The following is a 25,144-nucleotide window of genomic DNA, read 5'->3' on the forward strand; positions in this document are numbered from 1 at the left end:
CATGACCTTGCTGAAGCCTACATTGCTTCATTATAAAAGGGGAAAGCTTTTCAGCCTCTTTCTGGGGAGGGCAGTGTCATGTGAGAACCCTTAGGAAACCTGGGTCTTTACCACTTACAGTTGTAAGCTTCATTTTTCTCATTTTAAATGTAAAAATCTTAGATCTGCTCACCTGACAATGTTGTTTTGACTGTGTTTGTGAAAAATGTTTGGTACTCTTAGGGTGCCATATAGACAGAAGTAGGCAATCTTTCCCTTACCCAAGGGGCTAGGAAGTATTCTCTGGGCCATCTCCTTCTTAAGACATCACTGCTTTCCTAAAACTTATAGTCTCTAGCCATGGGAAGGGACTATACAGACTTTCTTTATCACGTGGTAGATGGGACTGTTACAGAGAGGGCGATGCATAGGATGCTTTGAAAAAAGGGTATTTAACCCAACCTGAGAGTACAGAGCAGGCTTCTCAGAGGAGATGGGGGCTGAACTGAATCTGGAAAACTGAATTATACTTACTAGTTTAGTTTAATTATTATCAGTACGCATGCTGGAGGTCATATTCTAGATCAGAGCAGACACAGGGAATTGCACAAACGAAGGCATAGTGGTATGAACTCTATGATGTGCAGACTGGGAGGGAGGAGCGGTAGGGAATAAGAGTTGAAAAGAGAGGACTCTGATCATATATTGTGTGGCTTAGATTTAATCTTCTAGATAGGAAGTGGAGAAAGCCACTCAGCTTTTTTGAGATATACTTCACATAAAACACAATTTACCCTTTCAAAGTATGTATTTCAGTGGCTTTTAGTATATTCAGCCACCACCACTATCTAATTTCGGAACTTTTCATCATTCCAGAATGAAAGCCCCACACTGGAGTCCCTTCTCCCTTTAGCCCTGGGCAACCACTCATCCATTTTCACTTTCTATGGATTTGCTTATTCTAGACATTTCATATAAATGGAATCATACAATATGTCATTGATGGCTTTTAAATAGGGGAGTAACACAGATTTACATTTTACTAAGGTCATGCTGGCAGGAATGAGGAAGGTGAATAATAGAGATCAAGCCCGGACCAGGACTGTAACTGGGACACTAGTTACAGAAGTGTTGCACTATTCAGGGGAGGAATGAGGAGGACCTAATGCACAAGGGTAGTGGGAATGAAGAAAGAGTGACTGATTTGGAACATATTTATTATTATTATTTTTTAAAGAGTTTATTTATGTGTTTGTCGGAGAGACAGAGGCAGAGAGAGCACAAGCAGGGAGAGCAGCAGAGGGAGAGGGAGAAGGAGGCTCTCTACCGAGCAGGGAGCTCAATGTGGGGCTCAATCCCAGGACCCTGGGATCATGACCCAAACTGAAGGCAAGATGCTTAACTGACGGAGATACCCAGGTGCCCCTGCATGCCCAGTATTAATATGATTCCTGAATCACATAAAAAAGTGTTGAAAGAAGTAGTCAGCAATGTCAGCAGCAGAAAGAGCAAGTATATAAGAACTAATTTTGTCTATTGAAATTAATGCCATAGAAGTCATTGTATCCTCTGGGGGAACTCACAGCAGAAACCGATGAGGAATGAGTGGGAGATAAGGAAGTGAAAACAGCAAGTGTGGCCAGCCATACCTCACTAGCCTAGACCCCATTAAGGGCAGGGTGTTTAAGGGCAGGCTGGGAGTTTTTGGTAAATCCCGCAGGGGCTAATCCAGCAGGGTTCCTCCACATTTTCCTTATCACCTCAGATACAGGCTCCAAACGTCTGGCTCTTTTGGTTTGCAGTATCCCATCTTTGTCTTTGGCTCCCGTGCCAGCTATTGGCTGTGAGAAGCTGCACAAGGGGCAGGAGTCACCCTCCAGACGAGAGGCAAACTGGGTAGCTTTGTCCCATATTGTGGGGCCCCAATCATCCCTGCCTTAGCCATTTCTCAGCTGTTCACAGAAACTACTGTGAAGTCACTTACCCCTACGTGGGTTTGCAGTAAGCGGACAGTAGATGTCCATGAATGTGAAGCTGGGGCAGAAACTGCACGGCTTTGACAAGGGCAGTGTACTGTGGCCATATTCTTTTTTCCTTATCTGCTGCTCCCAGGCTGAATTTATGGGGCTGTTTCTGAGGGCTGTAAAGCAAATAGTAAGTAGGACTTTAGACTGAGCCTTGGAGATGGGAGCCTGAGTTGTTGGTGGAAAGGGGGGGGGGGGGGGGAATAACGTGACCGACCTGAGCTGATACTGCCTCACAAGCCTGTGTCTTGTAGCCTGGGCTCTGGCTTTTCAACAGGCAATATCTGGCCCAGGCCCGTCCTCTCACAGTGATAGTTGGGGGGCTTAGGGGTGCTGAGGTAGCACGACTTGATGGGAGGGCCAAAGGATGGGAGGGCCAAAGGACCACAAGGATGGTCCTGCTTGGAAGCCAGATATGGTGCATGTCCATCTGGGACCCAGGGTAGGAGATGATGAAATCACAGGCTCCTTCCAGCTCAGGGAGAGAATAGTATGATCACATCGAGGTCAAAGAAAGGGAGTCATTCGTACCTGCGGTGGAGGAAGCAGGAGGTGATGCATGGATGCATCCTGGAAGCAGGATGGCAACTGCATGCCAAGCCCGGTGAGGAGGAGGGAGGGCAGGTTTGGGTCAGATAGGGCCTTGCTGGCCCCAGAGATGTCCCTGAGCCCAGGATCCCTACTCTCTCCTGCCTCTGGAGAAAGGGGGTGGAGGGAGGTGCCTCCTGAGTGAGTGTGTAGGGCTATTTTGAATGCAGCTGTTTGGGGAGAGCTAGTTGCTGATTTGTGTTTATTTATGTCATCTGGGTTCATCCTTTTTCTTGTTCAGTGAACACATCCTGAGCCTCTGTCACAAGTTGAGTGCTGTGAGGAGGCAAGACCTGAACCAGAACCTGTTCTCTGCTAGACTGTAAGAGGAAGTGGCAGAGAGGAGGAGTTAAAGGAGTTGACAAGAGAGAGAGGGTGGTAATGACAGGGTGGAAAGGTCACTTTTATGTATTTTAAAATACATAAAAATACATGAAAAGGAGAGTTGGGAGAACATTCCAAATGGAAGGGAACTGTATAAGCAACGACAAAAGCTTGAAGGAGCTGTTCAGGCTTTAGGAGTACAGGTTGTCTGTAACAAGTTTGGATGGAGATGTGTGCATAGGAACAGCAGGGGGAGGGGAGAGGTCAGTTGGTTAGAGCCAGGTCATAGAGAGGAAGCTGGTTGTGATCCTGTGGGCAGTGAAAGGTAGTCCAGGCCTGAACGCTTGTCTTACGCTTACATTACTTGACAAGGTCAGGCTAGTGTTTGGGTCTCTGCATTCTGAGGAAAAGAGAATGGGAAGCCAGGGGCCTGATAGTCTGTCTTCCTCTACTAGATTGTAAGCTCCAAGAGGACAAAGATGTCTGTTCACTGAGGCTTAGTATATAGAAAGCAAAGATAAATATTTGTTGGAAGCATATGAATCTTAGGGCAGGAACCCAAGATCCAGGCCTGAGCCATCTCCCATGGGTGACAGAGCCCCCAAGTCTGACCACTGGGGTCAGCTAAGAGTGTTATTTCACCAAGGAGGAGAGCCAAGGTGTCCTGTGGCAGGGAGGGGTGGTGATAACCTTATGGCTGGGTGGCCCCCCTTCTGAGCCACATTGTCTTCTTCTTTGGGAACCCTAGAACTGCCTGATAAAGAGGGATGAGAATGGTTACTCTGCAGTGGTAGCTGACTTTGGCCTGGCTGAGAAGATTCCTGATGTCAGGTGGGTAGTCCTAATTGGTACTGGGGTCACAGAAGGGATCAAAGGAAAAGGAAAGCTCCAGCTTCTTTCCCAGAGGCCAGAACTTGGTCACAGCTCAGTCCCAGCACCCTAAATGTGGCCAGTCTTAGTGCCTTCTAAGACTTCTCCCCTTCAGGGAGAGGAGTTCCCAGTGGTCAGGTATCCCATTGCGCCAGCCAGTGGCAAGCTGATTTTCCATATAATCTCCCCTCCACCCCCACCCCACAGCATGGGGAGTGAAAAGCTGGCCGTGGTGGGCTCACCATTCTGGATGGCACCTGAGGTTCTCCGAGATGAGCCCTATAATGAAAAGGTGAGTCTGGGGACCCCGGGGCCTGGTTCTCCTTAGAATCCACTCTTAGCAGAAAGTATCCAGGATCAACCTGTATGTTCCGGGTGGGGAGCTATATCCTGCCAAGACCAGGGCTGGTACTTGGCAGCTGCCCAGTAAATGAACTGAATGAAATGCAGACAGTAGGGCACAGGCCTGTGCTGGTGGACCTGAGGGGCAGAAACCCCACCTCTCACTCCACTGAGAAAGAAACTGAGGTCTCATTACCCACCAGGCGGATGTGTTCTCTTACGGTATCATCCTCTGTGAGATTATCGCCCGCATCCAGGCTGATCCGGACTGTCTTCCCCGCACAGAGGTGAGCTGCAGGCATAGGGCACAGTGCCAGTGGGATGGGGCTGGTTTTGAAGCTCTGGAACTGTTGTTCCCAGGGTGGAGTTGCTGGAACTGTGTGGTTACTTTGGGGGCAATTCTCAGCCTCTCCTAAGCAGGCCAGGATGGGTGGAGGGATCAATGACTGGTCTTCCGTGTCCCCTCCCTACCATACCTATCCACAGAACTTCGGGTTAGACTATGATGCTTTCCAGCATATGGTGGGAGACTGTCCCCCAGACTTTCTGCAGCTCACCTTCAACTGCTGTAATGTGAGTATCTCCCTCTCCTTCCCCCAGCTTTGGTCAGAGGCTGGCTGAACCCCTTTCATCTAGTTAGGACTGTAGGGACAGGCTGCTAATTAGCTTCATGAGGAGCCTTGTTTTCACTGATGAATAGCAGTGCCCATGGCCCCTCCTCCAGGCCTGACAGACTGTCCAGAGCCCTGGACGAAGAAAAGGAAAATTGTTCTGTATTTATACAGTCCTCAGCCTGCAGGGCAGACTCACCGCCTCTTGCCCTGGACATTGATAGAGTTCTGGTCAGGTTTCAGTTGGACTTTGGGTCCAGCTGGCCTTAGGCCCATGGGAAGGGCTTTTGATAGCCTTCATTTTATACAGCTCTGGGGTCTGGACCTACCTGTCATGACCAAGGGGTAACTGGGCTTTATCCAGGTAGCTCTCAGAAACATATTAGCAAGAACAGAACAAACCAATATAAGCATATCCTTTTGGATGGTTCTGTGCCCATCAAGGGGATAAGACACATACTGAAACCGTACTGACAGGAGTGGGTATAAGACAACAGCATCTTCCCTGACCCTAGCTCTCAGAATCACCCTCATGGTCTGGGGCCTTTAGAATAGATCTCTTAGCTGCATATCTGAATCTTAGAAGATGCCAGAAACAGACTCAAATGCTATCCTTGGGGTGGAAGATAGGAAGACAGGGCTAATGGTTGGTGTGGATGACTACAGATGGACCCCAAACTGCGCCCATCCTTCGTGGAGATTGGGAAGACCCTGGAGGAAATTCTGAGCCATCTACAGGAAGAAGAGCTGGAGACAGACAGGAAGCTGCAGTCCACAACCAAGGGTAAGAGATTAGACCAGTGTTCCACCTGACTCCAAGGGAAGAAATTAGGATATGGGGCCTTCTTCGCTAGGGCTGATTATAGGATCCCATGTCCAGAAGAAAGGCAGAGGGGCAGGGGATGATGGAAAAAGTACTGGACTCTAAGAAATATGACTCGGCATATGGCCTCTCTTGAGTTTTCTCACTGGTTAAATGCTTTGTGGCACAAGGTGCCGCTTCTGTTTGTTATGACTAATGTGAGTAAGCCTGTTTTGACTCACTGTTTTTCAGGACTCTTGGAGAAAGGACCTGGGGTGAAGCGACTGAGCACACTGGATGACAAGATCCCTCCCAAGTCCCCACGCCCAAGACGTACTATCTGGTTGTCTCGAAGCCAATCAGACATCTTCTCCCGTAAGCCCCCACGTACAGTGAATGTCTTGGACCCATACTACCAGCCACGAGATGGTGCTGCCCGCACCCCCAAAATCAACCCTTTCAGTGCTCGCCAGGACCTCAAGGGTGGCAAGGTCAAGTTCTTTGACCTGCCCAGCAAGTCTGTTATCTCCCTGGTATTTGACCTGGACGCACCAGGGCCAGGAACTCTGCCTTTGGCTGACTGGCAGGACCCCCTGGCCCCACCTGCTCGCCGGTGGCGTTCTTTGCCTGGTTCACCAGAGTTCTTGCATCGAGAGTCCTGTCCATTTGTTGGCCGAGAAGAATCACTATCTGATGGGCCCCCACCACGCCTCAATAGTCTCAAGTACAGAGTGAGAGAGATCCCGCCATTCCGAGCCTCTGCCCTCCAAGCTGCTCCAGCCCACGAAGCCATGGACTGCTCCAGTCCCCAGGAAGAAAATGGTTTGGGGCCCAGGCCCCAGGGGGCCAGTTCATGCCTTGCAGGTGCCTCTGAGGAAATGGAGGTAGAAGAAGAAAGGCCAAGAGGCTTGCCTCCAGTCCCTTTCTCTGTCTCAGGCATAGGCCTGAAAACCCAGGGAAAACAGGATGGGTGAGAGGGGTTAGTCCCCAGCTCACCTTGGGGGTGGACCTTCATTTGAAGCCACAGAGCCCCCTTGGTGCACAGCCTCGACTCTTCCCTGCAGCCTACAGAGCTGGCAGGCCAGGCCAGGCTCAATCTGGGGGCTCTAAGTGCCCATTGGCTGTGTATGAGAGGGGAGGCAGCAGTGAAAGGCCTTCCCAGGCAGGGCCAACAGCTAGCTGATACAAAGCTTCTGAAATCCAGCAAGGAGCTCTGGCTCCCACCCGACTCCCACTGCACTTCCCCAGACAGGACCAGAGGACTCTTAGTTCTGGTTTGAGCTGGCAGGCAGCTAATACCCCAGGTTCTTCTCCCACCCCAGGTCTGTCATATAAGCTACTGGATGGAACCTGGAGCTAACCAGGAAGCCCTAAAAGGCATGGCTATTTCTCAGACCTGAAGAACGGGGAGCTTCTTGCCAGGACGTCTAAGACACTTGAATAATTGCTGTTTGCACTTACTGCATGGTCAGACCACATCACTACATTTCTATGCAAGGGGAGGGTGAGGCAGCGTGGTGGTCATGGCTCTTAGCTAACCTATTCAAAGATCTTTTCCAGTTGATTAATCTATTTTTGTATTTATGAAGGAGTCTTAATGTTCTGCCCCAGAAACTTTCAACCTTGTGGTTGGGAGTGGGGCTGGTTTTGTAGGCCTCAGGGTCTGCTCTATGTATTTGTCAACATGTGATACACCCAGGTGGTTAAATGGCTTATGCACAGGCGGATTTTCTTCCCTTCCTGCTCCTCCTGCTCCGGCTGGAGCCACGGGAACAGTCTGTCCTTACAGAGCCGCAATAAGAAATAACCAAAGATGAAGCTGGTCAAATATTTTCATAACTTGTTTCTGTTGATTTTTTGGTAATACTTTTTCCCAAGACACTTTCAGATTTAAAAATAAAGTCTGTGTTACAGGTGCTGGTCAGCCTCCTTACTTGTACCCTTGTTCCTCAGCCTCTAGAGTAAAGGAGAAGGTCCAAGCCAGGACCAACCCCAAAACCCCAGCTCTGTAGATGGGAGTAGAACATTTACAGGTTAGGGGAACCCAGACACCTCTGTTCCACTCTCAGTTCTCTTCCTGGGCCTTGAGTGCTAGGCGGAAGTTGGGTCAGCTGCTGCCCCAAGCCAGCTTCATCTTCTGGTTGTGGGCTTTGGAGGATCGGGAGAACTGGCTCTTGGCCACTGTGAGGGGTACAGCTTTGCCACTCAGGTATACTTTGTTGTGGCATTCAGGTAGCCAGGGTCCAGAGCTACAGAGCTGGGGTCCTTGGCTCACTGCCACATATGCCATCACATAACCTGTCATAAAGGCATCAAAACCAGCCCGATGCAGTCCATCCCCAGGCACTGGGTGAGGACCGGCTTGACTCCCTGGTGCTTCAGGGGCAGCCGTATCAGCTGTTTCTGGCCCTGCTGTTTTAAGGTCCAGCTCCAAGTCATTTTTGTGACCTTGTTCCAAGCCAGGCTGGGTCCTAGTCTTATCCTCAGCTACCTCTTGCTCCATTTCTTCAGCCTTGAGGCCATCGCCACAGACCTGCTTCACGGGAGGACAATCCTCAGTTTCCTCAGAGGTCTGTTTCCCAGGCAGGCCCAACAAAGCCCTTCGCCGTTTCTCCCTACGTCGTCGCCGTCGCCGCTTGTCCTCCACCACAGCCTCATCGGTGTCAATGATAAGATCAATATCATGAGACCGAGGACACTGTGGTCCCAGGGGGCACCAACCATAGGCCTAGAGGTAGGAAAAGGCTTGGAGAGGTGTTCCAGGCATCAGAACCTCCCCTCCCGCAAGAAAAGGGTGGGTGCTCTCACCGAAAAGTTGTCACAGACACTGGTGGAATGAGGACGATGGGTTGCAGGGGGCATGCAGCAACGGTAGTCAATATGGGCCCTCATGCTAGAAGGATAGTTGCAGAACTCCAGGGTCAGGTGTGGGCTGCCAGCTGCCTGCTGCTTCCCATTTTCCCGCTCACTGAAACAGCATCAGAGGATATTGGCCCACTAGCTAATAAACTCCAAGAGAATAGGGTTTTTGTCAGTTTTGCTTACTGTTGAATACTCATCACCGAACACTGTGCCTGGCACATGGCAGGCACTCAACAAATACCTTAAATGAATGAAATAGGCTTATACCAGGCCCCACCCCTAAACCTGAACCAGTTCCTCACCATTTCCGGAAAACATATTCTAGGTAGGAGGCCACGAAGCGAGCATGAAACTCAGCAGCATATTTGGTGTCATAAATGCCGGCTGGGAACATTTCACACAGGTCAGCAGTGAAGGTTCCCAAGCTCTCAGGCAGGTGTGCGTAGAAGTTCTGGTACAGGAACACCAAATCTATGAGACCGTTGTGTAGTACCAGGGGCCGGCGGGCCCGGATTAGCTCCAGGAACAGTGTCCTCACTGACTGGCTCTGACTCTCATCACCCTAGGTGGAAAGAAAGGGGTCATAAGGAAGGACAGTCCCGTAGGGAGCCTCTTTTGCACAACACTTATCCCTGGCGCCCCTATCTGGAAAGTTCTCACTCCCTATGCTAGTCTATTGTGGATCAGGCTTGTTTCCCTAGCCTTATCCCTAGTGATTTCTCATACTCCCTAAGAAGCAGATCCTCTCCCTGCACCCAGACCGGTTAGGAAGAAATGAAATCACAGAGGGGGCAGTGTCAAGGTTGGAGACCTACCTTGTCATTGCCTTTGTGGTATGGGATACCCTGAGCATACTGCCGGTTGAAGTTGAAGCCATGCTGTACCAAGAACTGCACAGACTTTGGCTCTATCACATACTCTTCCATGCACAGCAGGGTCAGATTGAACACCTGAGCCAGGTAGGAGTGTTCACCCTGAAAGAGAAAGGATCTGCTACATCAGGATTTGGGACAGAAATACCACACACCCGATGTTCTCCGGGATCTCAACCCTCCTCCCCGGGATCTCAACCCTCCTCCCCGCGGCCACAGACCAGGGATGGGAAGATCAGTCCATACCTTGTCTGGCTGCTGCTTGAAGCAGGCAAGGCCCAGGGAGAGAACAGAACGGGTCCTGGCTGCATGACACACGGACTTGTAACGTTCCTCGATGCACCTTGGGGTTGGGTTTAGGGGGTGGCTGTGGCTGGGAGTTAGCCCTCAAACCACCCAGGACTGTGACTTCTACTCCAGGGATGAAGTCTGCCCCTCCTGCCAAGGCTGGCACTAAGATCAGGGCTTATACTTACTGGTTCAGCAAACTCTTCCTGTCCCCAAGCCCACTCAGTTCCTGGGAGTGTGTAAAGGGAGAGTCTTGTGTCAGGTTCCCAGCACCAGCCCTTGCACAGCTACCTGCCCTCCCCATTCCCCTGCCCTCACCGTGTCCACAGCCACAAAGCTAGCGGTCTTTATGGCCAGCAGGAGGGATGGCCACATCTCCTTGAAGTTGTCACTCTGCACATCCACCACCGGCACCTGGACTGCTAGCTTCTCCTCAGATTTTGTGCTTTTGCTGACACCGCCTGAGGCTAAGGAGAGAGCGTGGATGGTAATGCTGGGAGGCAGTTTCCATTAAGGCAAGAAATAGCACCTCTGTCCTCCAAGCCTTTGTATCACATGTGCTCTACACACAGGCCTTGGGGTGAGCAGTGCTCTGAATTTGGGAGGAAAGGCCGGCGTCTTCAGTTGTTTATGTCAGACTTTGGGAAAACTACTTCTCCCTACAGCACCACAATCTTTAGAAGGGGAACGCTGGATAAACGATCTGTGAGGTTCCTTCTTCCCACATCCCCGCAGGAAATCCTTCTCAGGGCTTGAGGAATGCGAACCCTTTAATGCCCCCCAAAGCTCCATAGTACTGTTCCCACCGGGCCCCAGGAGCCACAAACAACGGTAACCAGTCCCTCCAGAGCCTCATAAATAATTTCTCACAGCCAAGCTCCCAATACATTCCACTTCCTTCGGACCCGCGCCGCGCAACAGAACCAGGACTCTAAACTACACCTCTCGACACGCCCCTATCCGCCCCGACAGTTCTCAACGCGCCAGGCTCCAGCAGCCCGAGCCGCGCTGCCCACCGGGATTTGTAGTCTCCTCGTGGCTGGTTCAGAAGGAGGGAGCGGGTCCTCTGAACGTTAGTTTCTAGAGCCGAGAGCCCGAGGCCTTCCCCTCTCCGGAGCGCACAGGGTTTTAAGGCGGGAAGCCCTCGGAAGCCACTCACCGTCAGGGGCCGCTGGGGCTGCGGCTGCGCCATCGCCACTGTCGGCGGCCATGACACCGCGCGCCCTCGCCTGAGTAGTCGGTGGATACGCGGAGCTTCCGCCTGCCTGCTCTCCGCGCGGCTCCGGCGGTGGGGGACGGGGCGGGGCCTCGCCCTCCGAGTCCCCGAAGGGTCGAACTTCCGTTCACACCTCCCGGGTCTGGTACGGAGGGGGCGCCCGGCGCGTTCGGGGACCTATTGGCTGGCGCCGTGTGGTCGGAGCCACGCCCCCTGGAGCGCGTCGGAAGCCGGGCGCGGGAGACTGAACGGGAGGTAATGCGTTCTCTGCGTTCTCCCGGCGGGAACATCGGCGGTGGCTTTACGTGGTCTTCATCCACGCGGCCCCGGGGTGGGGATGGAGGTCGCGGCGGGGAGGCTGCCCGGGCCAGCCTGAAGCCTGAAGCGCGCCCAGGAGTTAGACACAGACAGGGCAGTGTAGGGAGAAAGAAGGATCTAATGGGAATAGGTAAATTCACAAGCAGAATGGAGACCTCCCTTCCAGGAAGTGAAAAGGCGGGTAGGTGGACTCGAGACAAGGCTGCCAGAGGGGTTAGAGCCACCGACTGGCAGGGAAGCCTTTGCAATAATCCGGACAGGAGGTACAGTTGATCTCCAGGGTGATTGCACTTGAATCCTGATACCGTGAGAGACATGGCCCTTACCGGAAGTCGGTTCTGTCTCCTGGGCTCCGGTTCCCATCAAGGAGTCTCAGCCCTTTCTTTATCTACTGTTTCTAGTTCATCTTCAGCCTTTCTCTACTAAGTCTTTTTCATCATTAGTCAGTATCGTTTGGATTTCTCCCATTCTAGTGTATGTGCTGCCGAAGCGAGCACTGGATTTCTCCCATTCTAAAGAAAGAAACCTCTTACTATATTTCATCCGGTTAATTAACTTAACAGTGCTTGTTGTATATAACTTACCTGGCACTGTGCTCAGCACTGGGGACTCAACAGTCAACAAAAGAGATTCAGTCTTCGGGGCGCCTGGGTGGCTCAGTGGGTTAAAGCCTCTGCCTTCGGCTCAGGTCATGATCCCAGGGTCCTGGGATCGAGCCCCACATCGGGCTCTCTGCTCAGCGGGGAGCCTGCTTCCTCCTCTCTCTCCCTGCCTGCCTCTCTGACTAGTTACAATCTCTGTCTATCAAATAAATAAATAAAATCTTTAAAAGAAAAAAAAGATTCAGTCTTCGCTCATGGAGTTTTGTAGTCAAGGAGTTTTGTAGTCAAGTCAGGTAAGCGGACACTGATCAAAGAAACAAATAAATGTGAAATTACAATTAGTATAAGAGGGAAAAAATAATTAAATAAAATTGTGAGACTAGGGGAGAGGGGCTGATTTGGACATTTAAGTCAAGACCTGAAAGAATGGGGTGACTGGGTGGCTCGTGGGTTAAGCATCTGCCTTTGGCTCAGGTCACAATCCCAGCCAGGGTCCTGGGATGGAACCCCATAAAGGGCTCCATGCTCAGTGGGGAGCCTGTTTTTTCCTCTGCTGCTCCCCCTGCTTTGTTCTCGCTCTCTCTGTCTGTGTGTCAAATAATTAAATAAAATCTTTTAAAAGGGGGAGAAGAAGAAGACCTGAAAGAGTGAGTAACTGTTAGGTGAAGAACAGGGTAAGAGCTATCCAAATAGAGAAAAAGGATTGAGTGAGATGTCAAGGCCGACAGACATGTGGGGGATTGAAGCAACTATTAAGGCAAATACGGCTGGAGTATAGTGAGTGAGGGGATAAGGCAAGTGGGGATCTTTGGAGCCTACAAGACTATGTTAAGAGGATTGGGTTCTCAGAGCAGTGGGTGTGAGAGCCAAAGTCCTCCATTGCTTACAAGGTAAAAGAGATCCTGTGCCCCCTACCTTCTTTACCTCTTTGACTTCCTCTACTACTCATCCTTCCTGGGTCCATTCTAACCACACTGGCTTCCTTAGTATTCTACAAACACACCAGGCACCTTCCTTAGGGCCATTGCACTAGCTCCTTTGTAGGATGCCTTTGGCGAATTCCTTCAATTACCTGAAATCACTGGTCAAATATCACTTTAATAAGGCCCACCTTGACCATGTGCTTTAAAATTGCAACATTCCAAGGGGCACCTGGATGGCTCAGTTGGTAAAGCGTCTGTCTTCTGCTGACATCATGATCCCAGGGTCCTGGGATCGAGGCCCCCCCGCAGCCCCTGCCCCTGCATCCCATGGGGCTCCCTGCTCAGTGGGGAGCCTGCTTCTCCCTCTCCCTCTTGCTGCTCCCCTTGCTTGTGCTTTCTCACTCTGTCAAATAATATATAAATAAAATTTTTTTTTTTTAAGATTTTATTTATTTATTTGACAAGCAGAGATCACAAGTAGGCAGAGAGAGAGGAAGGAAAGCAGGCTTCCCGCGGAGCAGAGAGCCCAATGTGGGACTCCATCCCAGGACCCTGAGATCATGACCCGAGCCGAAGGCAGAGGCTTAACCCACTGAGCCACCCAGGCAACCCCATAAATAAAATCTTTTAAAAAAATAAAATTGCAACATCCACCATCACCACTCCTTATCCCCTTCACCTACTTTACATCTTCTCTTTGTGTTAGTATTTATCAGCTAACATCCTATATAATTTAATTATTATTGTTACCCCTGCCCTGCGTTAGAATATAAGCTCCATAACGACAGGAACCTTTGGTGTTTTATTTACTGAAGTTTCCAAGTACTTAAAACTGCTAGGCACATAGGCACTACATAAATATTTACTCAGTGAATTAGTAGGAAGCCAATGAAGGTTTTAAGTAAGAAAACGAGACGATCGTGTCTTAAAAGACAGCTTTACTCTTTGGAAAATAGATTGTAGGATGAATTATGGAGTTAATGAGTTTGGTGACCATAGATTGGCTAGGAAAGGAAGGAGGATGGGTTTTGTAAAAGGGATAAAGGAGCAGGACCTTGAGCTCAGCCTGTTTGGGAGAGACCATTGTTTCATATCCGGAGGAGAGGGAGCGGGAGATCATGCAGGTAAGTGCAGAGGGCAGGAAGCTTGTGCATTCACTTTTCTCTGCAGGAAGAAGGAAGCTCTTGATGAAAATGAGGTGATGAAGTGAGGTTTTAAGAGGTTGAAGCAGGGGCTCAGCAGGGACTGTGATGGAGCACAGCACGGGAGTAGTCTCGGGAGGCAGACCTTCTGGGTTTGGGTGCAGAGGTTGCTTCATCTCTAGAAGCCTCAGTTTCCTCATAACTGCAGTGGAGGTGATACAAGCATATACCTAACGGTGTTGTCTGGAGATGGAGAGGAAATCGCTTAACTTAGCATCGGGTCTGGCACACGATGAGCCCTCACTAACCAAAAGAACAGTGAGGGAGCAGTGAAGACCAACCAGATACATTTCTCATTACCAGTGGGCAGCCAGCTTTGGTTTACTACATCAAGAAGAGATTAGGGGGGCGCCTGGGTGGCTCAGTGGTTTAAGCCGCTGCCTTCGGCTCGGGTCATGATCTCAGGGTCCTGGGATCGAGTCCCGCATCGGGGTCTCTGCTCGGCAGGGAGCCTGCTTCCCTCTCACTCTCTCTGCCTGCCTCTCTGCCTACTTGTGATCTCTCTCTGTCAAATAAGTAAATAAAATCTTTAAAAAAAAAAAAAAAAGAAGAGATTAGGAATAAAAATAGCACATCCGCTCCCACCACCACCGCCCCCACCCCAATTTGCCGTCTGCTCTCAGGCCAGTCTCTTCCCATCTCTGATCCTTGGTTTCTCCTTTCTGTAGAAAGGAGGTTTGGACTGCATGATGGCTCAAGGCTGTTTCATGTGCTGCATCTCTACCAGATAAATTTCCTACCCGCCGCGTGCTTCTAGACACCCCTCATGAGCCCCCGTCCACACATAGAGTCACAGTGAGCATCCGGGATACACAGGTGTATCTGCCCAGCCCAGCCCTGGTCTCTTCTTTTGTGTGTCTCCAAGATTTGTGGTCTCTCTGAAGTCACTTGCAGAAACTCAGCCCTGCTGGTCATCCCTCAGTGCCACAGCCTGCCAAGAGCGAACCCATGAGCATCTGGAGAGTGAGGAAAGCTAAACACTCTATCATGAGGGTTGCAGAGAGGGAGGTGGCTGTTATACCCATTGTGGGGCCCCAAGATTCAGCCTCATTGTGACTGACCACTTTGGGCCTTTCTCTTCTAGGCCATCATGAAGAAACCGCCAACAGCTGTGAGGAGTCGTCACAGGAAGCAGGCGCCCCACCAGGAGGGAAAGAAGTGTGTCCTTAGCAGCAGCCGGGTCAAGCCTTCTACCCCAAATGGTGAGGCACTCAGTCCTAGTCAAAGACGAAGGTGCTGGATTCATTGGCCATGAAAAGGAGGGAGATTTGGGCTGGGAAGGGAGTACAGTTATGTGTCAGGACCTTAAGGGACTCATTAACGTCTCTTCTGACTTTACTGTGTCACTTTGGGATGACTGCTCTGAATGGCTGCTTTCTTACCAGTGAAATGGAGCGATTGACTGTGCATTTCCTTCCTCTTGTGGCTTTCATGGGATCGATTGAGTTTATGAGCCTGAAAATGTTTTGTAAATGGGAAAGCCCTGCACACGTACACGTTATGCTTGGCTGAAACTGTTGGGTGTTCATTGTGACCCAGAGTCAAAGGCGGCGGCGGTACCACCCTGGGAAAATTAAGGCTGGAAATCTGGCTCAGGTTACATACAGCTAGAGAATTCTGGTCTGATTTCAGATCCAAAGCTTAAGCAAGGAGTTGGGGGTAGGGGACACCCTAAGTGGGAGCAACCAGGATGCAGTGCCCTGGGTACCTGGTACGTGGCCTAGGCAGGGACAATGCCTGAGTTTCCTGTGGTCCCAGCAGACTTGGCCAGGCGGCGGGAGGAGGTGGTGTTGCAGGCTTTCTCCCCGTACCATCTCTTCAGAGACACATCTGAAGTCACAGTCTTTCGGGAGAAGCTACTGAGCTGGTACGACCGAGAGAAGCGAGACCTACCCTGGAGAAGGCGGGTAAGCAGGCAAGGGACAGGGACAGCAGGGTAGGAGGTGGGTACCCAGCGGTCTCCATACTGACTCCTTCCCTGGGACTGCTTTGGCAGGCGGAAGGGGAGGTGGACCTGGACAGGCGGGCATATGCTGGTGAGTGCTTGTCTTGGGACCTGGGCTGCTTTGCCTGGATGCCTGCTGGTCTGGGGTCTAGGGGCTGTGTGCTGGGAGCAGGGCAGGTCGGCTGCGCCCTCATGCCAACCCCTCTCCCCCAGTGTGGGTCTCAGAGGTCATGCTGCAGCAGACCCAGGTTGCCACGGTGATCGACTATTATACCCGATGGATGCAGGTGACTCCAGGGAAGGAAGGGGAGGGTCATGAGCCAGACCCCAGAGAGAGCCCAGCCTTTGGGGTGGGGTGAAGAAGGTTTCCTCCACTTCCCTTGACTTTGAGCTTGCTCCTTTTTGTTTGCCTTCGAGCTATAGAAGTGGCCAACGCTGCAGGACCTGGCCAGCGCTTCCCTGGAGGTAAGAGTCACCCTGGGGTGGGGGGAATGGGGACAAGTGAGGACTGACCACTGATCTCTCTGCTCTCACCCACAGGAGGTCAACCAGCTCTGGGCGGGCCTGGGCTACTACTCTCGAGCCCGGCGGCTGCAGGAGGGAGCCCGGAAGGTGAGGGAGTGACAGGGGGTGACAGGTAAGGGGGTGAGGCCCAGGGCCTGAGGTGTTTCATAACCTAGAGCCTCCCCGGACCCCGCAATCAGGTGGTAGAGGAGCTACGGGGCCACGTGCCACGTACAGCAGAGACCCTGCAGCAGCTCCTGCCTGGCGTGGGGCGGTACACAGCTGGAGCCATTGCCTCCATTGCCTTTGGACAGGTGAGTCCCCAGCCCACCCCCGCTCGGTGCATGCCCACCCTTCTTCCTCCCAGAACAGGCTAACTCCTGGATTTCTCTGTGTCAGGCAGCTGGTGTGGTAGATGGGAATGTCATACGGGTCCTGTGCCGAGTCCGAGCCATTGGTGCGGATCCCAGCAGCACCCTCGTCTCCCAGCATCTCTGGTAGGATCTCGGGGTCATGGGGAGACCAGGAAGGGTGTCTTCAAAGTGTTTCTGGCTCACAACCACGTTCCCTTGTAGGAGCTTAGCCCAGCAGCTGGTAGACCCGGCCCGGCCCGGGGACTCGAACCAAGCGGCCATGGAGCTGGGGGCCACGGTGTGCACCCCGCAGCACCCACGCTGCAGCCAGTGCCCAGTGCAGAGCCTGTGCCGTGCACACTGGAGGGTGAGCCATGTGGGAAAGGGCAGGCAGGGGCCCTAGATTGCAGCCCCTGCCACCTGACATCTGCCTCATGCCCCTTAGGTGGAGCGGGAACAGCGCTTGGCCTTGCAGAGCTTGCCAGGCAGCCCCGACGTGGAGGAGTGCGGTGAGTGCCAGCCCCAGCCCTTTACTGCAGCATTGGGGACCTGCTTGTGGAAGCCTCATTCCAGTTTGTCCTACACCCCGAATAAGACTCTGCAGAGCTGGGCCCTGGCCTGCTCTTGGGGCCTGAGCAGCACTTGGGGCTCTCTCTTCCCAGCTCCCAGCACGGGACAGTGCCAGCTGTGTGCGCCTCCCACGGAGCCCTGGGACCCGACCCTGGGAGTGACCAACTTCCCCAGAAAAGCCAGCCGCAGGCCCCCCAGGGAGGAGTGCTCTGCCGTCTGTGTTCTGGAGCAGCCCGAGGCCCGTGGGGATCCTCGAATTCTGCTGGTGCAGAGGCCCAGCTCAGGTAGCTAGATCCTCGGAGCCCAGGGTGGTGGCAGGAGCACCAAAGGGGACACAGAGGAGTCGACAGCTAAGACCTGGCCACACCTGGCTGTCCTTTCTCTCAGGTTTACTGGCAGGACTGTGGGAGTTCCCGTGTGTGACCGCAGAGCCCTCCGGGCCATGTGAGCCCGAGGCCCTGCTGCAGGAGCTGCAGCGCTGGGCTGGGCCCCTCCCAGCCACCCACCTCCGGCACCTGGGGCAGGTGAGGGACCCATGCGAGGGGCAGGGGTCTTGGCTTCTGTAGGCACATTCATGGGCCTGTTTCAGCCCCTTCGTTCTCCCTCCAGGTGGTCCACACCTTCTCTCACATCAAGCTAACATATCAAGTATACAGTCTGGCCCTGGACGGGCAGACCCCGGTGACCATCACGCCACCTGGCGCTCGCTGGCTGACCCGAGAGGAATTTCACACTGCTGCTGTCTCCACCGCTATGAAAAAGGCACTACTTGTGTTATCTTCCTTGTACTTTTTTGTGTTTCCTGTATGTTCTTTGTGAACCTATTACCATGTAAACAGGGAAACACAAAAGCATATTTTAAACAGGTGTGTTGTGGGGGGCGTGAAGTTGAGAGACCACAGGGGTTTGGCTCTTTGGGGTTAAGATGCCAGCCCTGCGCTCTCCCCCTCTCTCCTTGGGTAGGTGTTCCGTGTGTACGAGGGCCAACAGCAAGGGACCCGCAAGGTGAGTCTCTTGGCCCTCACCCAGCCATCTTTCCCCAGTCCCGAACCCACGGGTTTTCAGTGAGTTAAATGACACGTGCTTGGGTGAACATTATCCCCTCCAGACTTCGCTGTGGGCAGAGAAGTAATAGTTCTTCCCTGGAGACCTTAGAGCTTGGAATCCAGGGTGGAGAATGAGAACAAATGATGGAGACAATAGGGTCACAGGTGTGTGAAAAATGCTTGTACTAGGTTTTGTGGTTTATGAGAGCTTTCCGTTCTGTCTGGGAGACAAAGATCAGGAAAGGCTGCTTAGAAGCAGCAGCTGGTAATCTGGGTCGAAGAAACGAATCATTATCTCTAGGTCAGGGAGGGAAATCTGCAGCAAGAATGTTCCTACCAGGCCCAAGAGTAGTGTGAGCAAAGCTGGTGTAACTCGGCGTGCATGTGCAAGGACACATTTGATGGGCAAGGCCTGCGCAGGCCAGTCAGGGCCAGGAGCACCAGGCCACAAAAGCATTTTTGGTGGAGAGAGGAGTCCGATTTGCATCTTAGGGAGACTACCTTGGGCTGCCATTTAGAGTTGACCGAAGGTGTAGATAATGGAGACAGGCTGGAAGCTTTATCGCATTCAGACAGGAACCTGAGCTTTATCAGTGCCGTGGAGAGGGGGGCAGGAGAGGACACTCTGCTGCCCCCTGAGTGGCTCCTTCCTTTGGCTTCTGCACAGGGTTCCAAACGGTCCCCAGTGTCTACTCCATCCAGCCGGAAAAGGCTCAGCCCAGGCCAGCAAGTCCTGGACAGTTTCTTCCGGCCTCACCTCCCCACGGATGCACCCCACCTCAACAGTACTGCCCAATGACGCCTCTGCAAGCCCCCACTTCCTGAGAATCCGGGTTTTTTTTTTTTTTTTTTTAAATAAAGTGCTTATTTTTATAGTCCTTTTAGAGACTTTCCACCTCCTCCCTAGCCCACTCATTCTTCCCCTCAGAGGGGCCCGGAAAGTGGTGAAGTCCTGCTAGGTGCTGCCTTCTGCTGCCCGCACTCCCAGCCAGCCTGGGGCAAATGGAGGTGGGTGTTCTGTCCAGAGTGATCGTCCTCCCCCAGCCCCCAGGAAAGAGGAAGAAAGCAGCTGCAGGGGTCCCCCTGCCTGAGGCCCAACACCCTTGATCCAGATCTCTGGTCAGCTCTGACTGGAGCAGTGGTATTGTTCTAGAGCAGGTGGTTGGGCTCAGCCTTGACCCAAGCCCTCCTCACCCACAGAGGCTGCTCCCTAGTGAGACGGGAAATGGGAGGATTTGTTGTCTTAAATTCCTACCTTAAACACTAAATTTATTTCTGTATTGTTTCATATGTAGTGAAACAATACAGCAAATCAAGGGTTAATAATAAAATTGGGGGGTATGGTAGAGAAAAATGGGATCAGAGAAGGTCACAAAGATGGTTCAAAAATATTGGTAAGTTCTATTTCCTACTATAATTCCTTTATCATTCTTTATGTTAGTTATAGACTATGTAAGAACATTTCATAGTTAAAAAAAAAAATCCCACCTGTTCGGACCCCAGTGAGAGCTTCAAGTTCTGGTAGGTACCAAAGACATGGTGGCCGTACCTGGCCCCTGAGGACAAAGCCCTTCACCCCAAGCCTCTGCAGGTGTTTCTCAGTTCAGCTGGCCCTGTGCTCCAGGACAGGAGGCTGAAACCAGCCACAACTTTCCTCAGGCTTCTCAGTCCCTGGTGGCTTGCTCCTGCACCGACTGCCATAGGGCCCGGATGTTGCCCTGGCCAAAGCCTGTGGCCCCCTGCCTCTGAATCAGCTCCAGGAAGAAGGTGTCCTCTGGAAAAAGAGACTTGGTGAAGACCTGAAGTAGAAACTTGCCTTCATTGCCATCCAACAGGATCCCCTGTTGGGCCAGCAGGCTAGGCTCATGCCCAGCAGCTAGTATCTGCCTTTCCTTGCCTGGTTGCTCATAGTATGCCTCAGGAGGAGCCAGCAGCTGGCCCCCAGCTGCTGCTACCCACTCAGTGGCTTCTACAATGTTCGGCGTGTAGAGCCCAACGTGCTGCAGTCCTGGTCCCCTGTGCCGGGTCAGGAACTGCTCCACCTGGTCCTGTCCACTAGAAGCCCCCGGTAGGGTCTCAGCCAGCACGAGAGTGGGGACAGCACTGCCTGGTGGGGTCTGCAGGGCAGTGAGCTTCAGTCCCCCTCGCCCAGATCCTGCTGTCACCTGGAGGCCTGTCTCCGGGTCCTCACCTGGACTCAGTGGCAGGTGGCGAAAATCTAGGCAGTCGTGGAACCAGCGCATCAGTGTGGGAGAGCTGCCAGGGATGCAGGCCAGGGTCAGGTGGTCCACGTGGCTGACCCAGCCCGGGCTGGCTGCAGAGGATACCGGCTGGAATCCTGGGAGGAAAGGCCCTCGGACGCCCGCACGCTCCAGGAGTGTCAGGCTGAGGTTGCCGGCAGGCGAGCGGACCACAGCGTAGGTGGCGGTGCCCTGCGTATCCCTCACGCTAACCCGGGGCACCGGCACGCTGCAGCCCTGCGCGACCAACGCCCGGGCGGCGGCGCCTGCGTCCGCCACGTCGAAACACAGGTTGGTGGCGCTGGGCACAGCATGACGTGGGTCCAGGCCGTACAGTGGTTCCCCCAGCCCTGCGCCCTCGTTTACCAAAAAGACGGCGTCACCGCTGCGCAGGGCCACCTGCCGCCAGCCTTCTGCCTCCCGCACCGCCAGGGGCTGGAAACCGAAGAGACGCTGTAGATCCTGGGTCAGGGGCTGGCCAGGGGGCACGTGGAAGGCAATGTGGCACAGACGACGGGCGTGCACGGCCATGGCGGTCCGGATGATGACCCTGACTTGTCCTTCCCCTAGGGCCGCTCGCCTGGCTTTTCAGGACTCCCGGGCTCTCTGTCCCAGGTTTGTCGTCGGAAGCCTGTGGAGTCCAGTTTTGCCCGCAGAGCGCGTTCCTCGTTCTTTTCCGAGGAAGTCTCGGACTCACCCCTTCGGGGCTCGCGGTTCTCTCGGCCACTCCCTCTCCAACCCCGAGCAGCGTGGAACCACCCGGTCTGCGCGGCCAGTGGTGAAAACCACGTGGAGCCAGAGCTGGGGTGCAGCCGGAGAGAGGGGGCGGCGCCAGGGACCGCGGCTTACACTCTCCTCCTCCCACGCAGACCGTGTCGCCAAGGGTATAGCGGGAACGCAGGACTGCCCTTTCCCAGAGCCTCTTGATGGGCCATGCCCTCGGGCACTGAGCCTCCCTTCTCCCACGGTTCCCCGAGACCACAACAGCTGCCTTCACTTGGTGCCAGGAGCCGGGCTTTCTCTCCTCCCCTAAACTTAAGAGCAAAGGGAACCAATCCTAGCTGGGGGAGGAGCCAGAATTCCTACCCGCCTACCCCCGCCCCCGCCCCAAGCAAGGAATTTACCAGTGTCTTGTTTTAGCTTAAAAATTCTAGAGAATGTTGCCTTTGACGCGTAATGTTCCTTTAAAACTTTAAAAATATCAAAATGTCTTAAGTTACAGATTTTTTTCCCTCCCCAAATTGGTCCAGAGAAACTGATGTTATAGGAAGATAGGTCATTTGTATGGCTCCTACAAACCTCTCTCTGTTAGTCTCTCAACTGCGCCTATTTCTTCAACCTCACTTCTCTTTCAACAATCTTTTGCCCCCTGACCCAAGCAAGATTTGGAGGAAAAAACTGGTCGCTCAGGACCTGAAAGAAACATCTGCACTGGTGTCCTTTCTCTCCCTCCTGACCCAATGGGACTAGAACTCAAGCCCTCCTTGCAGCTTCCTGACTGGGTATTCGGCCAGAGGAGCTTTCTATACGCTTTTCTGGCCTTGAGACCCAGAACTGTGTGAGATCACTGGATTGAGTAGAATTGAGTAGACAGAGTCTTCTGAGACTTCAGCGGGTAGCTCTTAGAGGGTTTGGGAAGGGCACTTCAGGGGAAAATGGCATAAGCAAAAAGGTCAGGAATGCGAGCCAAACCCTCAGAGGAGCAAGAGCATAAGATTGGGGAGACATTTGGGATAGATGCTATGGTTCCAGGCATTGCAAAGGAGATTCCTTTGTCAGGGAGCAGATATAATACCATTCAGTATTACATCATTGGCAAGTTCATTGGCAAGAGGAAGAAGGATGTGATGGAGGCACAGGGCTGAGAAAAAGAGGTTGCGTGTTTAGTCTTGCAGTCAGGAAGGCAGTACCCAGAAGCTGATCAGCGGTGGTAAAAGGCATTTGGTGCTACTCTGCAGACTAGTAAATTGGAGAACGTGGGTTCTAAAAGCTGGATAGACCTGGGTTTGAAAACTACCTCCAATATTTAGTAGCTGTATGACTTGGGGCAAGTTGCTTATCTTCTCTGAGCCTTGAACTTCTCCTCTGTAAAAATGGGAATAATAATAGTACCTACTTCATAGGGTTGTTGTGATTAAATAAGATAGTATATCCTGCAGCCTGGCAAGGGGTCCAGGATTTAGCCTGTGCGCCGGAGCCCAGCTACGTGGGATCAGGGCTTACAAAGGGGGTTTGTATGTCACAAGGAGAGGGGCCACAGTAGGACTCAGAATAACAACCACATTTGGACCACCCCACCCCACCCCCAGGTTTGAGCACTGGGAAAGCTCTAGGAAGGCCCTGGCTTTGGTGTGGATTCTGGGGTTAGGGCCCCTGGAGATAGCGCTCTGTGAGGGCTGGGGCAGAATAGGTTATCTTCTGTCCACGCTATCATGATCAGGGCCCCAGGTGAGCAGCTCTAGTGCCTCCAGGCCTTTGGTCCAGCCAGAGCGCTTTCCACTCAAGGGCCCTATGTACCGACAGAGGGCACAGAAACGGGTCCCCTAACCCATCACTCCCACCTGGTCCCGAGGGAGAGAAGGTAGATTTCTTTCTTTCTTAAAAAAAAAAAAAAAAAAAATATTTATTTGACAGACAGAGATCACCACAGAGAGAGTGGAGGAAGCAGGCTCCTCGCTGAGCAGAGAGCCAGATGCGGGGCTAGATCCCAGGGTCCTGGGATCATGACCTGAGCTGAAGGCAGAGGCTTTAACCCACTGAGCCACCCAGGCACCCTGAGAAGGTAGATTCCTAAAGGCCGAGTAGGGTCTGACTTAAAGAAAGGGAGATCTTAGGCATATTGCCCTACAACAGCTCTGTGCTTGACCTTGACCCAGAGGCCATTTTGGGGGGCGGGGGGCGGAAAGGGTAGAGGTGGTCATTGATGTTGGTCCCCTCCCTCCAAGCCAGACTCCCATTCCTGCAGCCCTGCTGGCATCTGGGCTGTGACCAATGTAAGACCGCCATCTCCTCCTGGTCAGGACCCTGGGGGAACTTCCGCATGATGGCGTCCTCCGTGCCTGTCCGCGACTGCCTTCCTGCTGGGGCTATGGATGCTAAGGATGGGCGCTGGATGGCACGTAGGTCCGAGGGGTGAAGCGATGGCGCTGCAGGAGGCCTCGTGCCCCATCCGCCTTCCACAGAGGCCGGGTCACCGGAGGTGCGGGGGGTGGGGGTCGGCTGTGGAGGTGCTATACACGTCCTGCACCTGTAGAACCAAGTCCCTTCCGCAGGTCTCAGCCCAAGCCGGGGGGCTGGCGGAGGTGCACTCTCCTCCCCTCGAAGCCTGACCACACCCCTGTCCCGTCTCCCCTCTACCAGCCTGAACTGACATTCCTTTTCCGGAACTCGCGCCTCTCAGGTCCCACCCCGCCACTCTCCTTCCCTCCTGGGCCAGGTGGGCGATTGTCAGCTGCTGTTCTTCAACATGACCTCTAGGCGTCACCCTCAGCTTAACCCGCTTCTCCCAGCCCCTTCGCTGCCCCCTTCTCGCGGAGGCTGCTCGGGTAGTTCTCTCCTTTCTCGCCAGACACCAGAACCTACATCTACACCTACCCCTACCCTACCCCTACCCCTGCCCCTGCCCCTGCCCCTCCTCCCCCTGATTCCGTTTCTCTCCGAGTCTGTGGAGGGCTTGACATTTTACAAAGGGTGGCCAGGAAGACCTCACAGAGAAGGTGACTTTTGTGTGCATATGCATGTGTGGCAAAATTGGTAAAATACACATAACATAGTAAGATTTATCTTTTTTTTTTAAAGATTTTATTTATTTATTTGACAGAGAGAGAGATCACAAGTAGGCAGAGAGGCAGGCAGAGAGAGAGGAGGAAGCAGGCTCCCTGCGGAGCAGAGAGCCCGATGCGGGACTCGATCCCAGGACCCTGAGATCATGACCTGAGCCGAAGGCAGCGGCCTAATCCACTGAGCCACCCAGGCGCCCCCAACATAGTAAGATTTATCTTGCTAGCCTTTTGTAAGTGCAAGTTCAGTGGTATTAAGTACCTCCAGCTCCATCATCGTCTAGGGAATTCTTTCCCTATTCCCCAGCTGAAACTCTGTCCTCATTAAAGACCTCACTACTCTCTCCTCCCACCAACCCCTGGAAGCCCTAGTCTACTTTTGACTACTCCAGGAGCTTCATATAAGTGAAATCATGCAGTATTTGTCTTTCTGTCCATTATTCCTCCTTGAAAGGACTTAAGGTCAGCGATGATTTTCATGTTGTTCAGTGGACAACATTCAGATGTCATCTCACTGCCTCTCAGAATATTTTTTGCAGCTGACCACTGTCTACTTTCTGAATACTCTTGCCCCCCTTTTATAACATCATACTCACTTGGTTTTCCTTTGGTGTGTTCTCTCTCCTCTGCCTCTGCCTATTTTTAAATGTTGGTGCTGCTCAGGGCTTCATTTACCATCTCCCTGCGGATAATCTCCACATCTATGTCCCCCTTCCTAATCTTTATTCAACTGCTTATTTGCCATCTTGATTTGGATGTCCCACTGTCACCTCAGATTCAACATGCCCAACATTGTCCCTCTTTTTCTCATGTTCCTATCTCAGCACTTGTCCCACTGCCCTCCAGTGGTCCTATTCCGAAACCTACAACATTTTTGAATCTTG

At 52.7% G+C, this 25,144-nt stretch overlaps 4 protein-coding genes across 12 annotated transcripts in view; 2 read left to right on the forward strand and 2 right to left on the reverse strand.

Moving 5' to 3' along the window:
- TESK2 (testis associated actin remodelling kinase 2) overlaps nt 1-7,457 on the forward strand; it is a 133,850-nt gene extending 126,393 nt beyond the window's left edge. For both annotated transcript variants that reach the window (XM_046009983.1, XM_046009992.1), the window contains 6 exons: nt 3,664-3,746; nt 3,993-4,077; nt 4,331-4,414; nt 4,614-4,700; nt 5,405-5,522; nt 5,793-7,457. In XM_046009983.1, coding sequence (XP_045865939.1) covers nt 3,664-3,746; nt 3,993-4,077; nt 4,331-4,414; nt 4,614-4,700; nt 5,405-5,522; nt 5,793-6,514 — 1,179 coding nt within the window. In that variant the 3' untranslated portion in view covers nt 6,515-7,457. The remainder of the gene's footprint in view (nt 1-3,663; nt 3,747-3,992; nt 4,078-4,330; nt 4,415-4,613; nt 4,701-5,404; nt 5,523-5,792) is intronic.
- TOE1 (target of EGR1, exonuclease) lies at nt 7,369-10,854 on the reverse strand. 2 transcript variants are annotated; one of them, XM_046010057.1, is made up of 8 exons: nt 10,722-10,854; nt 9,881-10,029; nt 9,751-9,791; nt 9,521-9,617; nt 9,218-9,376; nt 8,705-8,964; nt 8,349-8,508; nt 7,369-8,268 (listed from the first exon to the last, which is right to left on the reverse strand). In XM_046010057.1, exons 1-8 carry the CDS (start codon nt 10,771-10,773, stop codon nt 7,648-7,650), a joined length of 1,539 nt encoding a protein of 512 aa, XP_045866013.1. In that variant the 5' UTR covers nt 10,774-10,854; the 3' UTR covers nt 7,369-7,647. The 2 variants fall into 2 exon arrangements, with proteins under 2 accessions (XP_045866013.1, XP_045866019.1); XM_046010063.1 differs by lacking the exon at nt 10,722-10,854 and adding an exon at nt 10,579-10,704.
- MUTYH (mutY DNA glycosylase) lies at nt 10,676-19,105 on the forward strand. 7 transcript variants are annotated; one of them, XR_006818841.1, is made up of 18 exons: nt 10,929-11,033; nt 14,689-14,786; nt 14,908-15,025; nt 15,585-15,730; nt 15,820-15,859; nt 15,982-16,055; nt 16,192-16,233; nt 16,309-16,380; nt 16,473-16,586; nt 16,672-16,769; nt 16,848-16,992; nt 17,071-17,134; nt 17,288-17,479; nt 17,583-17,719; nt 17,805-17,957; nt 18,159-18,200; nt 18,304-18,406; nt 18,909-19,030. XR_006818841.1 is itself a non-coding variant. In XM_046010012.1 (17 exons), exons 2-17 carry the CDS (start codon nt 14,772-14,774, stop codon nt 19,038-19,040), a joined length of 1,584 nt encoding a protein of 527 aa, XP_045865968.1. In that variant the 5' UTR covers nt 10,705-10,802; nt 14,689-14,771; the 3' UTR covers nt 19,041-19,105. The 7 variants fall into 7 exon arrangements, 6 of the variants coding, with proteins under 6 accessions (XP_045865990.1, XP_045865968.1, XP_045865982.1 ...); XM_046010012.1 differs by lacking the exons at nt 10,929-11,033; nt 18,304-18,406 and adding an exon at nt 10,705-10,802 and having other exon boundaries at nt 18,909-19,105; XM_046010006.1 differs by lacking the exon at nt 18,304-18,406 and having other exon boundaries at nt 18,909-19,105.
- A 232-nt stretch (nt 19,106-19,337) lies between these two features.
- Nucleotides 19,338-21,473, reverse strand: HPDL (4-hydroxyphenylpyruvate dioxygenase like). The gene has a single exon (XM_046016938.1). It carries the CDS (start codon nt 21,010-21,012, stop codon nt 19,906-19,908), a length of 1,107 nt encoding a protein of 368 aa, XP_045872894.1. The 5' UTR covers nt 21,013-21,473; the 3' UTR covers nt 19,338-19,905.
- Between the last annotated feature and the right edge of the window lie 3,671 nt (nt 21,474-25,144).

This window comes from Meles meles, chromosome 1 (assembly GCF_922984935.1).
Source record: "Meles meles chromosome 1, mMelMel3.1 paternal haplotype, whole genome shotgun sequence".
Classification (NCBI taxonomy): domain Eukaryota; kingdom Metazoa; phylum Chordata; class Mammalia; order Carnivora; family Mustelidae; genus Meles; species Meles meles.

Bases quoted from the DNA above. Each gene is read 5' to 3' on its own strand.
- TOE1 (XM_046010057.1), bottom strand. From the start codon at position 10,773: ATGGCCGCCGACAGTGGCGATGGCGCAGCCGCAGCCCCAGCGGCCCCT. The intron at 9,618-9,750 runs GTAAGTATAAGC...CCCAACCCCAAG, and splicing joins AGGAAGAGTTTGCTGAACCA to GTGCATCGAGGAACGTTACA. The intron at 8,509-8,704 runs GTGAGGAACTGG...ATGCTGTTTCAG, and splicing joins GAATATGTTTTCCGGAAATG to TGAGCGGGAAAATGGGAAGC.
- MUTYH (XM_046010012.1), top strand. The intron at 16,234-16,308 runs GTAAGAGTCACC...TCTCACCCACAG, and splicing joins TGGCCAGCGCTTCCCTGGAG to GAGGTCAACCAGCTCTGGGC. The intron at 16,993-17,070 runs GTGAGCCATGTG...CATGCCCCTTAG, and splicing joins TGTGCCGTGCACACTGGAGG to GTGGAGCGGGAACAGCGCTT.
- HPDL (XM_046016938.1), bottom strand. From the start codon at position 21,012: ATGGCCGTGCACGCCCGTCGTCTGTGCCACATTGCCTTCCACGTGCCC.